The following is a 16,422-nucleotide window of genomic DNA, read 5'->3' as shown; positions in this document are numbered from 1 at the left end:
GCTGAAAACATTGCAAGTTCCCACATAGTCAGTGGCTTTAATCTTCAGATAACAATGCAACCAGCTAAGCAGACAGATATGAAATGCACAGTAGCTCAGCCGAAATGAACTGGAATGATTTTTAGCAACAGCAGCGACGTTGTCCTCACTATCAGGCTGTCACCACCGGAGGGCCTCGCAGACCAACGTCTGTGGCGATAGAGTGAGTTGACTTTTCATATGAATGTAAAAAGCGTTCCATTCACTTTGATGAACTACATATGAGGCGGCTACAACGTCAGCAACATCATATTTCAGAAAAAAGAAAATTAGAAAAAAGAAAATTAGAAGAAAGGAAACCATTTCTTAAAGCTTGACAGCAGATTTTATTGAATCAAGACCATTTTTACAAAACATTTGAATCAGGAAATACTTCTTTGCAAACTACAACTTTGCATGAACATTACATCTTTTCTTTAAAAACATCTTTTATCTCTGAATTAGTTTATAAAACATGACATTTCGACACCTTGAACCACACAAAGTGCAGGTGACGTCGTTTACCACACAAACAAAGGTCCCCATTTCTTTCACAAACAATGTTCTCCACCTCGAAGACATTTCTTTGAAAAGAAATCTCAGAAAAATACGTTGATTTTCTTCGGAAAAAACAAATTCACACTGGAACTATTTCAACTGTGGCGAATGTAACATTTCAACGTTTCTACAACAGGTCTGCAATTTAACACTTAACAGGTTAAACCTAGTAACCATAATCGCTGATTTGGGATAGAATATGAAAACAAGAAACAGTCCTTGCTTCATAAAGTATCACAAATCAGTCGCTCAGTACCAGCCGAGACCATTATTCAATGAAAAAACAGGCTCACGTTGATTAAGATGCATTTTGAGAAGCATCTCTCAACTCATAAGGGATATGTGTTCTGTGCTTTAAGGTCTCTGTTTCCTTCAGTCAGTTACTCTCTTTATCACTAAGGCACAGTGTAGGAAGCAACATCATGAAAGGTGTGACTTTATATATATATTTGATCATCATCTAACAGACTCAGTGATAAGACTTTGTGAAATGTAGTTCAGTAACAAAACCTGTGTCATTTAAAAGGACAAAAGAGGTTCAAATATAATTAATTAATACTGAACATTTTTAAAATAATCTATAAAAGTTGAAAACGAAATATGTACAAACATAAAGCAATGCAAATCCCGAAAAATAAAAATTTGTGAAGACCAAAATAATTAAAATAAATCCAGTGAATACAGCAACACGAGACACAAATAAATAGCCAGTGTACACATCTAGGAGTCTTCTTTCTGATATACACTCCTTTTAAACAGTTTCTAATCTTCTCATACGTAACAGAACAAAAAAATAAAAAAGCATAAATATAAAAGCATCTTCTTTATATTTCAGGTAAAAAAAAAGAAAAAGTACATGAATAAATACAAATAACTAAAATTGTTCTTATCGTCAGCATCAAAACTGATAATCGAAAAGGAGCATCTTCAGTCTTGAGACAGGTTTGTCACTCTCTTCCTCTCTGGACTTTCTTTGTATGTATTCTTTTTCCCACTAAAGTGTTCTTTCCATGTTACAAGTCTCTACTTAAACTGGTCTGGGATCAGATTCATCTGCGAATGGATGCTTGTAGGCGGGCTTGAGATGCCTTCCGACCAATCGGACATGTTGGAATGTGGGGACGAGCTGGACCATTGGTCGGGGGAGCCGGGGGAGGGAGTTAGAAATGGGTGGTCGGGTACCTGTAGGTGGTGGTTAGGTGTGTTGTCCATGGGGCCAGAATAGCTATGCTGGGAGGGAGGGGTGAGGAACTGGTTGCCGAGGATCTGCGTCTCCTGTGGCATGACGGTGTGGATGGGCATGGAGCGGCCGTTGTTCTGCTGCATGTCTGAGCCGTTCAGCTCGACGTTTGGGAAGCTCTGGCTGAGGGATTGGCCAGCTGTGGTGGAGTTAGAGTTTTGGTGCTGGAGCTGCCGCGAATGAGCCTGCTGCATCATGTGTGCGGACGAGCCGAGGTGGCTGGTCTGCAAATTCTGGTAGCCCATGATCTGAGACAGGGTGGCAGTGCTGACGCCATGCAGAGCACCCATCATGTTGTGGGATATGGGTGGCGCCTGGGTGAAGCCTCCTTGCTGGCCTACACCTGGGTGCATCCTGGAGATCCAGTCACACTGGCCTCCTCTGCTGCCACCTATGGATGTTGTGCCCTGACTGCCGGGGCTGGACACAGGCATGTGGGAGAGACGGGGAGGGTTAGGGTCAAAAGACATACGGCCCATATCCTTACCCATGCTCATCTGGCCCATATGGTCTCCATTGCCTTGTAGGTGATTTAGTGACATAGGTGGGGACTGCTGGAAGGGGGATGTCATGGGAGGAGAGGCCACATCGGACAGGTAGCCATGCGGTGACTCGAGGGAATCAACCGGGGAGAGGACAGCTGACGTGTCTAGCAAGTTACCCTTTCCATCCAGGGACTTTTTCTTCTTCATTCTATTATCTTTGCCCCCGTCCTTCCCTCCTTTGCCGCCGGCGCTGAGTTTGCGAACCTTCTTGACGGACAGCGTGGGCTTGAGGTTGCTAAGGTAGTCATTGGGGGAGCAGAGCGGCGGCGAGAGGCTGGAGGTGCTTAGGGGGCCGCTGTGAAGCCCGGGACTCCTAACCACGTTGTACTCATCCAGAAGGCGGGCGATGTCATGGTGCATGCGTTCCTGGGCGATGTCTCTGGGCAGCTGGTCGAGATGGTCGGTGATCTCGCGATTGGCAAAGTGTTCCAGAAGAACCTTGGCTGTCTCGAAGCTTCCTTCGCGGGCTGCAAGGAAGATTGGTGTCTCCTCCTAAAAAGCGAGAGAAAAAAACCCCACTTAATACACTACTGTCATTGTAACTGTGCCAATACTTCTTGTTGGGATCTAAAGGAGCGTGTTTGGGTTATCAGCATTTAAGAAACTGAATTCTTGACATCAATAGAATTATTGATGTATGTAACAATTATTAATGATTATTAATATAAACGGGGCACCACCCTGCGAACAGGGACCAATAACCAAACGATAAAACTAAGTCTCATAATTAGTAGTCACTCATAATGTCAATAGTCTGCGTATGACTATACATTCAGTGACAGTGAAGGTTTTTAAGTTCGAGCACCGGCTACTACATACAGTCTTATCAAATACATATGCACAAGTAATCACAGACGACTGCTCCTGAAAGTATAACAGAGTTTATTGAATCAAAATAATAAATGATCAAATCAATTAATATTGCAACCAACAAACATTATCATACAATTTTATATGCCTAAACTAAAGAATGAATAAAATGGATGAGGGTGTATGTCTGTGTGTGTATGTGTATGTGTGTGTGTGTGGGTCTGTGGGTGAACAGGAAGGAGTCTTACAGCTACGCTAAAGACTACAAAGATGGCGGCGTCGAGTGACGCTGGCCAAAGGGGAGGGGCCTTAAGAACTACAGCTAGAAACTACAAAGATGGCGGAGTCGAGGGACCCGGACAAAATGGCAGAATGGGGCTGCTGTGCGTAATTCACGTTTGCCTGGGCAGCACGTGATGTGAGGCGCTCGTTTGAACGAGGTTCCCCAGGGGTAGAATTCGGAGCTGTGTGTGTGTGTGTTTCGTGAAAGGAGGAAAGAGAAAAAAGGTGGGGGCTCATGAATCAGACTTCTGCGCGCGGTGCGCGTTGTAGTGAGCCTGAGTTGGCTGGCTCTATCACGCATAAATATACCGCTGTCGTCTTGAGAACTGCCGGTAACTTATGCCGTGATAAACCACGCACCTCAGCTCACTCACCGAGTCGAGTTAATGAAAAGAGAACTTCCACACGGAGTGGAAGACAATGAATGAAATTAATCCCAAAGAAACAGTCATAGTTGATACACAAATACAGCGGCGCTTCTCTGCGCCGTAATGATTGCGTAATACCTCAATATCACGCGACAGTCTTAAACACACAAAAACACGGGAATATCAACATATAAATGAATGGCCTGAATTAAACTTAAGTTAATTTAAGCTAAGCTATGCCCAAATGCCAAGAATCTTACTTGTAGATGCTTCGTTGCAACGTGGAAGTGTTTGTGGCAAAGCTGTCCGTTTTCCTCGTCGGGAAGGGGGACAGGGGGGGGCTTGCGGGTCGGCGCGGCTTTGCAGCGGGCGCTGTGTGTCGCGCGGCGGTGAGCTGGCGCGGCTTCGGTCCGTTAGCGTGGCTCTGGAGCAAACGCAGGTCCGGTCTGTACTCGCTGCAGGGAGAACAGTTAACTTCGGATGAGACGACGTGTCTGCGCGTCTTGCCGGGAATCCTCGGTCACGAGAGGAGCGAGGCTTCGTCGGGCTCCTCTGTGCCGGTTTGTGCACAAAATAAAAAGAAAGGCGGAGAACGGATCGCTGATGCGGGTTCGTCTCGCGGGCTGGTGGAGCCGTACTCAAAGTGGAACACTGTCGTTTCGTCCAGCGAAATGGCTCGTGACCTGTCAGGGTTTGAGGGTTTGAGGGCCGTTGTTTCCTCGTGGCCTCGTGCGTGCTGGAGGGGGGAGGAGAGGCCGAGGTGTCTTCATGCGTCCAGGACGAAGGTCCGGGTGAAGAGCGGTTGCGTGCTTCCTAACTCAACCGAGGTCGAAGGGGAAAAGCTGGACTCTCTGTGGCCTGGACAGCGGGGGGGGGTGGGGTCCGGGCGAAGAGAGCGGTTGTGTGCCTCCTAACTCAACCGAGGTCGAAGGGGGAAAGCTTTGAGGTGGGGGCAGCAGAGAGTTTTATAGAACATCGGCTGAACCACAGGGGTCCTCGGGTCTCTTGGCTCTCGGCCAATGAGATTGCCGCGGTTACCATGGTTATTTGGGGGGGGGTAATTCACACCTGAGTGTGAAATCCCTTTGCTCTTATCAACTACAAATCAGGATGAGACCTTTGCTTGAAAAAGTTAAGGCCTGATTTTCTTTGTCCACAGCACATGTTTAAGCCACATGGTCAGAGCCCAACATCCCCCCTTTGTTCTGAAGAGCGAGATGTTGGCTTCGGTCTTTAGAGCAAACCAAGGGCTGGCATGTGCATCCATGTGGTGGGGAAACCTGAAGAGGTGAGACAGTCCAAGTGTTCCTGAGACCAAAAGCAGTGGTTAAAACAGGCAGTGTTCATTGTTCATAGTGTTCAAGGTTCATAGTGGTCAAGTTCATGGTGTTCAAGTTCAGAATTCATTGGCATCTGGGCAGATGACTAAGGTGGCATCTGGGCAGATGACTTTAACTACTTCTACCTACATCTACTATCATACACAATTCAAATCATAGGTGAGCAAAACATTATTCCCAAATAATTCAATCGCTATTATGATGTTGTGATAATCTAGCATTGCGGCACAGTGTCAAAGAAAGTAACAACCCAAATAAACAAAACAAAACACAAAAGAGAGAGAAGGAAAGAATAGAAAGACAAGAAGCAGGTGAGGGGCAAACAGTGGTTACTGGTTCACCTCCTAGACAGGACTGGAGTCCGTTGGCGGAGCAGTCGTAGGTTGGCTACGTGGTGTTATGAATAGGAGGGAATCCAGTTAGTCTGTCGCTTCTGGATCTATTAGTACATGATATGTGCGTCTACCTCTCTCTAATCGGTAGATTTAGAGCGAGTCCTGTGTCTAAGTTTTAGAATCTATCGATATTGGAGTTGCGTTGCCAAGACTATAGGCCAGAGGTACCTGTGAGGGTTGCATAACAGTAGTGGTAGCAGATTTACAGATTTCTTAGCACGGCTAGTGTGACTAGCTAGGCTGGTCTCTCGCTGCTCCAGCTGTTGACAGCTGAGCCTTCTCGGATGAGGTCCTGGTTTAAATCTGACTGCTACGGCAGAGGTTATGTCCTCTTTGGTTACTTCTGGTAGAGTCCATAAAGCATGCAAAGGGTTCTCTATGAGAGTGGAGCATCAGTTTACAGTCACAATGGTTTGTCAGGTCATGCAACTGTTCTGGTTGAAGTTGGATGTGTTAGCGGTTAGTGCATGTCTACAGGGTGAGTTGAAGCATGCAGTTAAACGTTAGTAGTCAATAGTAAGCTGCCATTCTGCCGGTTGGTTTCGGCACTGGCGAGATTAGAGTGTACTTCCTGTGAAGTGCATCTCTCTAAGTTTCTGTTGTCAGAGATCCCACCCCCCCTCGCGCTGTTCAAGTGGCGAGGGCAGATATCCCACGTTACCGCCAGCACTCAGGGAAACGTCGCGAACAGTTTCACTCTGGAGTGTGTCATGGCGGGCTGGTGATATCTCCCTCCCCCCCACCCTCCTAATTAGAGATGGAGACAGGTCCGGCGCACAGGTCAAGTTCAGTTACCTACGGCACTGGCGACTTGACAGGCCCGGGCGATGACTCGGCTGAAAGAAGGCGGTGGCTTCGTTGAACAAGCTGGAGGTGGCTCATGCTGACAGAGCAGGAGAAGAAGGCTTAGTTGACGAAAGATCTTACGAGCTACCCGAAAGGGTGCTCGAAGGGCCTCTAAGGTTGTGGCACCCTAGAGGTGTATGCGAAAAGGTGGGGGAACACATGAGGCTCGTTTCTGACCCGGAGTCGGGTAGAGCAAGAGTGTTATGACCCCCCAGTAGGACTGAAGAATATGTATAGATTTATACATAACGGGCATTGCCTTTGCGAACAAGGTCGCCCAAGAAGGTTGAAGAAAGAGGTGCGAAATGGGAGTGGTCGTTTCCGGAAGTGTGCTGAGTTCTCTTCCCCCCCCCTACCACGTCGACTTGGCAGCAGGGGGAAAGGTCACTTGGCTGAGTCAGGTGGGCTGCGAGTCAGCGTTACCTGATGGGTTGCCCTTGAGGGTGTCTTTCACCCCCCTGGTTCCGTTGGTCTTTCGACCGCCAGGGTCGTTTGTTCCTCGGGGGTGACCAGGGCTCGCTAGGCCAAGTCCTCTCGTCGTCTTCCGACTCTAGGTCGGAGTCGCCCGACTGTTGGATGCCTAAGACTATGGCGGTGTCTTCGTACCGATTTGTCGGCCGTCCGCGTGTCTTCCATGCAAGTTGCGCATATTTCCTAATCTCTGGCAGGGTGAGGTTACTCGTTCTGCAGTGCATCGTAACATCGTATCTCACGTTGTTGTGGAGATTGTGCAGGAATAGCGACTTGAAGGCATGGTCTTCTTCTAGACCTGGGGCGTTACGTCCTTGGAAGTACGCAGATCTCAAGCGGCTGAAGTAGTCTCTCGGAGACTCTAGCCTTTCCTGGGAAATGGCAAAGGCGCAGAGGGTGGCAGAAGCTGGGTTAGAGTACAGGGAGTACTCCTCCCTAAGGGCGTGACAAAGGGATGAATAGCAGTCGCGGATGCTCGGCTGGAGCGTTTCCACGAAAGCGTGGACGCTTCGCGCTGTGGTTTTCCACACTAGCTTTAGCTTTTCGCGCGATGAGAGGCGCAATAGGTCGAGGAGGCAGCGATCGATCTCCCTTAGGTAGTCATCGATGCTCGAGTCGCGATTATCGGGATTGAAGCGCTCTACGTCTTTCACCAGAGACTCAATCTGTCGAGTACGCAGGCCTCCAAGGTTGATGGGGCCTGGGCCGTCCGAGTCGTCTGAGTCTCCATACTCGCGATGGTGGTAACGACTATCATCCTCCCTCCCTGAGGGGGATGGGGTCAGTTCTTGCCGCGCTCGTGAACTGCGTGGAGGATTGCGTTCGCCTGAGGTGGTTTTGAAGCCACCTGGGCTGTCTAGGACCTGGTGTTGGTCCTCTCTCCTCCTGGTTGGGGATGTCGCTTTCACGAAATGCAAGGTGGTTCGGGTCTCGGGGAATGAGGGAGCCGAGACCAAGAAATGACTGGGCTGAAAGGCTCGGTAGGGGGTAGCAGTACCTACCGGGGTTGCTGGAACACCTTGAAGCGCTTTCAGTTTGTCATCACTCTCTGATGCTTTAGAGAGTTCTAGGTTGACCTCTCTGAGGTCACTGCGCAGGCTACTATTTTCTGACTGTAGGGCTCTACAGTCACGTGACAACTCCTGAACCTCTGTTCGGAGTGTCCAGATCTCGCGTTGCTGCTCGTCGCTCTGTGCCCGGGTTCGGGCAGCTTGCAGCTGCATTTTCTGATGATAGATGAGCAGTATTTCGCCGATTACGTCCTGAATCAGGCGCTCTCTGTTACCTGCTGGGTTATTTACATAAGCCACCAGCTGCTCTAATTGCTCGTCGCATAGGACAGCAGTGTATTTTGCAAAGTACTCTCTTTCCTTTGCTGTGAGTCCAAGGACATCAGCCACCGCATCTCGTAATGCGGTGTCTTCTGGAGCTACAGCTCCAGGAATGGGGGATTTCTCGTCACTCATTCTCTGTAATGAGCACGACTCCCAGTAGTTGTTAATTCCCTAGTGTTAGAACGGAAACTGTTAGTGTTTACGGTTCTCAGTGAAATGTCTAGTTCTGTAACTTAGGATTTCTACTGTTAGATGTTAATTACTGTTAGTGTTACGGTTCATGCAGGCGCACAGTGAAATGTCTAGCTCTGTGACTTACGTTTCTACTGTTGCTGCTCTGAGGTATCACTACTGCTTTGCAGCCAGAGGTGCGAAAATGCTAATGTGGTTTAGCACTTTGGGCCTGTGACAGCTGTGTGTAACTTCTTTGGAGGGATTTAAGAAAACAAGCAAGGTATTACAAATAAACGATCAAATCTACTACACAGCTGGCTGTTAGTTTAAGAAATGAAACGAATCATTAAACCTGGAAGGGAAACGAAATAAAATTTCGAGAAGGGAATTAAAGATTAAGATTAAAAATCAAAATTTAAAATCAAAAGTTTAATTACAATAAGACCAGATTTTGAAGATCAAAGCCTACCTATTCTGGGAAATAAGTTTCAGGAATTTGGATCATTCAAAAGAAGAAAAAAAATAATTTTTCGAAAAAAAATATTTTTTTGGAAAATTAATTATTCAAAAATAATTATGGATTACTGTGCATATATACTGTAACAAAACTGGAATAACGTAGCCTCACACGGGGCACCATTATGTTGGGATCTAAAGGAGCGTGTTTGGGTTATCAGCATTTAAGAAACTGAATTCTTGACATCAATAGAATTATTGATGTATGTAACAATTATTAATGATTATTAATATAAACGGGGCACCACCCTGCGAACAGGGACCAATAACCAAACGATAAAACTAAGTCTCATAATTAGTAGTCACTCATAATGTCAATAGTCTGCGTATGACTATACATTCAGTGACAGTGAAGGTTTTTAAGTTCGAGCACCGGCTACTACATACAGTCTTATCAAATACATATGCACAAGTAATCACAGACGACTGCTCCTGAAAGTATAACAGAGTTTATTGAATCAAAATAATAAATGATCAAATCAATTAATATTGCAACCAACAAACATTATCATACAATTTTATATGCCTAAACTAAAGAATGAATAAAATGGATGAGGGTGTATGTCTGTGTGTGTATGTGTATGTGTGTGTGTGTGGGTCTGTGGGTGAACAGGAAGGAGTCTTACAGCTACGCTAAAGACTACAAAGATGGCGGCGTCGAGTGACGCTGGCCAAAGGGGAGGGGCCTTAAGAACTACAGCTAGAAACTACAAAGATGGCGGAGTCGAGGGACCCGGACAAAATGGCAGAATGGGGCTGCTGTGCGTAATTCACGTTTGCCTGGGCAGCACGTGATGTGAGGCGCTCGTTTGAACGAGGTTCCCCAGGGGTAGAATTCGGAGCTGTGTGTGTGTGTGTTTCGTGAAAGGAGGAAAGAGAAAAAAGGTGGGGGCTCATGAATCAGACTTCTGCGCGCGGTGCGCGTTGTAGTGAGCCTGAGTTGGCTGGCTCTATCACGCATAAATATACCGCTGTCGTCTTGAGAACTGCCGGTAACTTATGCCGTGATAAACCACGCACCTCAGCTCACTCACCGAGTCGAGTTAATGAAAAGAGAACTTCCACACGGAGTGGAAGACAATGAATGAAATTAATCCCAAAGAAACAGTCATAGTTGATACACAAATACAGCGGCGCTTCTCTGCGCCGTAATGATTGCGTAATACCTCAATATCACGCGACAGTCTTAAACACACAAAAACACGGGAATATCAACATATAAATGAATGGCCTGAATTAAACTTAAGTTAATTTAAGCTAAGCTATGCCCAAATGCCAAGAATCTTACTTGTAGATGCTTCGTTGCAACGTGGAAGTGTTTGTGGCAAAGCTGTCCGTTTTCCTCGTCGGGAAGGGGGACAGGGGGGGGCTTGCGGGTCGGCGCGGCTTTGCAGCGGGCGCTGTGTGTCGCGCGGCGGTGAGCTGGCGCGGCTTCGGTCCGTTAGCGTGGCTCTGGAGCAAACGCAGGTCCGGTCTGTACTCGCTGCAGGGAGAACAGTTAACTTCGGATGAGACGACGTGTCTGCGCGTCTTGCCGGGAATCCTCGGTCACGAGAGGAGCGAGGCTTCGTCGGGCTCCTCTGTGCCGGTTTGTGCACAAAATAAAAAGAAAGGCGGAGAACGGATCGCTGATGCGGGTTCGTCTCGCGGGCTGGTGGAGCCGTACTCAAAGTGGAACACTGTCGTTTCGTCCAGCGAAATGGCTCGTGACCTGTCAGGGTTTGAGGGTTTGAGGGCCGTTGTTTCCTCGTGGCCTCGTGCGTGCTGGAGGGGGGAGGAGAGGCCGAGGTGTCTTCATGCGTCCAGGACGAAGGTCCGGGTGAAGAGCGGTTGCGTGCTTCCTAACTCAACCGAGGTCGAAGGGGAAAAGCTGGACTCTCTGTGGCCTGGACAGCGGGGGGGGGTGGGGTCCGGGCGAAGAGAGCGGTTGTGTGCCTCCTAACTCAACCGAGGTCGAAGGGGGAAAGCTTTGAGGTGGGGGCAGCAGAGAGTTTTATAGAACATCGGCTGAACCACAGGGGTCCTCGGGTCTCTTGGCTCTCGGCCAATGAGATTGCCGCGGTTACCATGGTTATTTGGGGGGGGGTAATTCACACCTGAGTGTGAAATCCCTTTGCTCTTATCAACTACAAATCAGGATGAGACCTTTGCTTGAAAAAGTTAAGGCCTGATTTTCTTTGTCCACAGCACATGTTTAAGCCACATGGTCAGAGCCCAACATTCTCATATTGCACCATCACAGTCACATTTCAAATACCTTGTTGTCTTGCATGTCTTTGTTGGCACCATTCTTTAGCAGCACCATAGCAGCCTCCACATTGTTTACAGCCGCGGCCCAGTGAAGAGCTGATTTACCTACAGAGAGAGTAAACATGGTGAGGGTTGATTATCGTAACAGCTCAGCACACTGGGAGTGATCTTTATAGACTGTGGAGATGATGAGTTGATAAAACGTTAGCTACCAGAATCATCGGTGGCGTTAGCATCGGCGTGGCAGTTGATAAGCTCTTCCACCATGCCCTCGACTGCCAATCGGGCTGCCAGGATCAGCGGTGTCGTTCCGTCGTGCATGCGGGCGTCAAGATCGGTGGCGCGGTTTCGGATTAAAATCTGCAAAGACACAGATTTTGTTTAGTTAAGTGCTTCTAAGCTGCTGGACAAACTTGTTCAGAAAACAAAAAGCCAGGAGAGATATAAGACTCCTGTGGAGGAAGAGGCTACCTGGAACACTCCCTGCGCATCTGCAGCCACAGCAGCGTGAAGCGGAGTGCGGCCCATGTTGTCCTGAACGTTGGCATCGGCGCTGGACTCAAGGAGGCGTTTCGCAGCGTCAGAGCGGGCGTAGCGAGCGGCCAGGTGGAGGGCAGTCTCGCCTGTGCGGTCGGTCTGGTTGTGGAGGTTGGCGCCTTGGTAAATGAAGTCAGAGATGATTTCTGCTGAGGGATCCTCTTCCTCTTCACTGTTACCAGTCTCCAGTCCTCCACCGCTGCAAGACGCAATCATCAGGGGAGTGAAGCCATCTGAAAGAGGAACGGAGGAGATCATAATGAGTTCCCAGTAATGTCTTTGACAGTGTTCGTGGAATATTTAAAAAATCGTTTACGTTTTTTTTTTCATGATGTTCTGTAAATCATCCAATAACATGTGTACACACCTGGTCCTCTGACGTTCACATCCATGCAATCATTCTCTATTTCTCCCTGAGGAGGCGTCGGAGCAATGGACGCAATACGCAGGTCAGCTGCATCCAGATGCTGCTGTGTCCATTTCCTGTGGTCAGTACGGTCGCTCAAATCCAACATGGCCTGCTCCTCCAGCTGAAACACATACCAATCATCGTAACGTCAGCATGAGTAGCACACAGTGAAAACAATTGAGAATGGTAAAACGCTGTTTATTTAGACTAGACAAGGCTTTTCTCTTACCCTGAAGCGCCTGCAGTCTGGATCCTGATCATCCCATTCGTTTTGATTGTCATCCATAAGGTTGATGTCAGAGTTTTTCATAGGCCTGTTTGAAAGAGGAGGCAGGTTAGTTACATGATAAAGTACACTGCTGCCAGTCAAGGCGAAGAAAACACTCAGCTGTAGGTAGACTGTACAGCATAGCAGCTTCCATATTCCACTTTCAAAGCCCCCTTACCTCAATCCAACAGAATCCTCTCCCAACGGCTCTCTGCGTTTCTTTTTGCTGGGCTCAGACGTTTTAAAACCTTCGGGAAACCAAAGCTGGCCGTGCTCTCGTCGCCTCTTACGAGACACCAGAACACCGAGGCAGATGAAACCCAAAGCAGCCAAGCCCAGGAAGACTACATACATGGGGTAGAGCTCTGAACTGTCGGGAGTAGGTCTCACACCTGGAAAGAAGTCAAAGTTACGGTGTGTTACTTCAACTTGGTGACCATTTTAAATATTACATGTTGAATTTATATACACAAAAGAGCTGTTAATGAGTTACATACTGGTGACAGCTTCAATGTAGGGAACATTGAGATTCCCGCTAGTGGCCAGCGCTCCAAGGAATGCAGCTACATCTGTGGCGCTCTGGAAGCATTCAGTGGACTGCTGGTAACACTGACGGTTGTCAATCTCCAGGTACACCACAGACCTACAAGCAGAAATGTGTGGAACTATTAACATTCAACACTTCTGTAATCAAAATACAAAATTATGATAGATGTGTTCTGCAGATGAAAATACTCGTGAAAAATTGCAACGTCTCCGTGGTGCCTACCCTTTGACTTGCACTGGATCCAGCTCTCTGCGTTTGCGAGGGCTGACCATGGTGGACACGCTTTCCTTCACTTGACCCATAACATTGGCGGGCATTGAAGCCCACTCGGGCCAGCCATCTGCGGAGCGCTTCAGCACGTTATGTTTGACGAGGTCCTGTTCGTTGCCATAGTAAGGGAAGATCATCGGTTCTCCCTTGGCGTCACGGCGAAACACCACGTTGGTGTGGAGAACGCTGCTGATCTCTCTGAGGAACGCCGAAGAGCCGTTCTTAAGCTGTTCGGGGGGAATATGGACCACCAGGACTAAGTGCCCGTCTGCGAGCTTCTCTGGCATGTTGTTGGCGCAGTCCAGGCCGTCCCATTCGCATTCTGCGTTGTTGCAGCCCTGGTCACAGTGACCGTCAGCGTAGTGGTCTTTACAGTACTGGTCATACAGCGGGCTGGAAGGAAAGTAGGACATTGGGTTGTTGTTCTGATATACAATTATATGACAAATCCCAAAAAATATTTCTACGACACACAAGCATTTCAATCTTCTACACTTACTTGCATTGTCCTTCCTGTCCCTGACAATCGAAGCCATCATAGAGACACCCAGGGCTGTTGCACTGGCCATCACACTTCCCATCGTTGAAGTAGCGCCAGCACTGCAAGGCCGCAGAGCAGTTTTGCCAAGGGTCATCAAAATTAAGCGAGCAGTCGCCTCCATCCCAGCCGCAGGCGTGGTTGTTGCACAGCGAGTCGCAGATATGGTTCCCGGCCCACTCGTCACACTGAGCAATCTCGCAGCTCACCTCCACTTCCGGAGGTGGGGTGATGTCCCGGCCAAAACCTCCAACGAAGGAATAGTCCAGGATGTGGCACAGCAGGCCGTTGAAATTGCTGGGGCAGCTGCACTGGAAGAAAGGCGCGTCTGGGGTGATCTGGCACGTGCCGCCATTGTAGCAGGGGTTGGAGATGCAGAGGCTGTCGGTGGGCGTCTGGCACTCCGGCCCAGTGAAGGTTGGTGGACACACGCAGCGTGGGCCTAGGTGGCCTGACACACATGTACCTCCATTCCTGCAATTCAGATTCCCGCAGGAACGGGAATCATACTCGCAAGAGGAGCCGGTGAAGCCCTAGAGGGACAGAAACAGACAGAGGTTAAGAGCACTGTGATATACTTGATGGACAAAAGGATGGTAAAAGTATCTCTCAAGAGAGAGTGGTCTGAGTGGATCACACAGCTGTACTCACAGGTGGACATTTGCAGATGAAACCATGAGGCGTGTTACTGGCAACAGCACATGTCCCTCCATTTTTGCAGGGTCTTCCTTTACAGCCATCAAACACTTTGTCACAGCGCTGACCTGGAGAACAGAAGCAAAACGTACACGTCACCACTTGTACACCATTTAAACACTGCACCCAGGAACATTGCAGTCTTGTTAGGTGCTGCCGGATGCACATCAGTACCTGTATATCCAGTACGGCATTCGCAGCGGTAGCTGTTGGTGAGCTGAATGCAGTTGTAAGACCCTCTGGGGTCACAGGGGTCTGACAAACACTCGTTGACGTCGCCTTCACAGCGCTCTCCTACGTAGCCTGCTGGGCACACGCACTGGTAACCTCCGATGCGGTCCACACACTTGCCATTATTGAAGCACTTGGGCTCGTTGGTCAGTGGGTCGCTGGAGGGGGTGCAGTCATCCAAATTGATCTCACAGTGGACACCTACGGCAGACGGAATGGCTCGTTACTAAATGTTCATGTCCTCATTTTTCCCGCTCAATTCGATTGTTTTTGCCGATGAATGACTTTGAATGTGCCATGCGGGTATATACCTTGTGTTCCTCTGGGACACGAGCACTTGTATGTGTTGATGAGGTCGATGCATGTGCCTCCATTCTGACAGGGCTGTGACTGACATTCGTTGATCTCTTTGGAGCAGTTTACACCGTGGTAGCCGGGGACACACTGAGAGAGAGAAAATCATTAATTGTAGAACGTTTTTGTCATTTTCTACAATCACATTTTGTACAGTTACTCTCAACTGACCAATAATCACCAATCACATCTACAGATTTCCATGTGATTAATTCCAATCTGTATCAACCTACCTCACAGCTGTAGCCCCCCAGATAATCAGTGCAGGCGGCTCCGTTCTGGCAAGGGTTTGGTGAGCACTCGTCCACTTGTTCCTGGCAGTAACTCCCGGTGTAGCCGGCCTGGCAGCGACAGTAATGCGTGTTTCCGGCATCCAGACACTGGCCTGAGTTCCTGCACAGATGAGCCACCTCCACCCCTGAAATCAACGAGGAAGGTGTTACAGAACGCACAAACCACACACACGGGACTGTAGATCCTGCCTTCGAGTCAGGAAACGGGCAGGAAACATCAGTGCAGACCCTTCACACCCTGGACACAAACAGTGTCAGCTTCTCCCCTCTGGGGGGCGCTACGGAACACTCTACTCCAAAACAACCAGACACAAAATCAGATTCTTTCTACAGGCTTTTACTGTGATGAACAGTTTGATAAGTCATTAACTTCCAAGAACCCTGTAATAGCAAAAATATCTACTGCTGCAGTTATAGATTATACTTTTGTATTTTTTGAATGCATTGATTGGCTTTTAAATATGTACATCATCCTCTAGTCTAGCACGATCAAAATAAATCCTATTTCTGTGTACGGTAAGTACATTGTGAGAGATTAAAAAAAGTCAAATTCCCTGCGTGTGCATGCACACTTGGCCAAACAATCCTGATTCTAATTAAACATATTTAATGTAAAAAAAAAACATATCACATGATGTTTGTTATCTTACCTTGCCGTTTGGCTGCAACCTCACAAGACACACTGGGGATGTCACAATAGAGACCAGTCCATCCAGTCTGACACTGGCAGGTGTAAGACGCTCCCTGCTGCCAGCATGAACCTCCATTTTTACAGGGGGATGAATCACACCAGCGCACAAGAATCTAACAGGGAATCAAAGACAGAAAATACTTCGTAAACTGTATAAACGGGGGTCTCTGCGTAAAACCCACACACAATTAGCTTGACAAAAGATGATTTCTACCTGGCAATTGACTCCTATGTAGCCATGAGGACAGGTGCACATGTATGTCCCATAACTGTCAAGACAAGATCCTCCGTTGAGACACGGTTTGGAGTCACACTCATTGATATCATATTCGCAGTAGCTGCCAGTGAATCCAGGTAGACACAGACAGGTGAATGCATTAATTCCATCCACACAGGTGCCACCATTGAAGCAAGAGCTGAAGAGACACAGGACAACAAATG

General features: G+C 48.1%; 1 protein-coding gene across 1 annotated transcript in view; it reads right to left on the bottom strand.

The window, feature by feature from the left end:
* Positions 1–383: 383 nt before the first annotated feature.
* LOC306792689 (neurogenic locus notch homolog protein 1-like) overlaps positions 384–16,422 on the bottom strand; it is a 31,335-nt gene continuing 15,296 nt past the window's right edge. The window contains 16 exon segments of the mRNA XM_079289957.1: positions 384–2,853; positions 11,155–11,252; positions 11,360–11,507; positions 11,619–11,917; positions 12,052–12,214; positions 12,323–12,407; positions 12,540–12,753; positions 12,859–13,004; positions 13,131–13,571; positions 13,678–14,249; positions 14,368–14,480; positions 14,587–14,844; positions 14,955–15,087; positions 15,231–15,415; positions 15,941–16,094; positions 16,196–16,397. Coding sequence (XP_079146083.1) covers positions 1,600–2,853; positions 11,155–11,252; positions 11,360–11,507; positions 11,619–11,917; positions 12,052–12,214; positions 12,323–12,407; positions 12,540–12,753; positions 12,859–13,004; positions 13,131–13,571; positions 13,678–14,249; positions 14,368–14,480; positions 14,587–14,844; positions 14,955–15,087; positions 15,231–15,415; positions 15,941–16,094; positions 16,196–16,397 — 4,465 coding nt within the window. The 3' untranslated portion in view covers positions 384–1,599.

The sequence above is a fragment of the Melanostigma gelatinosum genome (genome assembly GCF_949748355.1).
Source record: "Melanostigma gelatinosum genome assembly, chromosome: 18".
Lineage (NCBI taxonomy): Eukaryota > Metazoa > Chordata > Actinopteri > Perciformes > Zoarcidae > Melanostigma > Melanostigma gelatinosum.
This window is presented reverse-complemented; position numbering and strand designations above follow the sequence as displayed.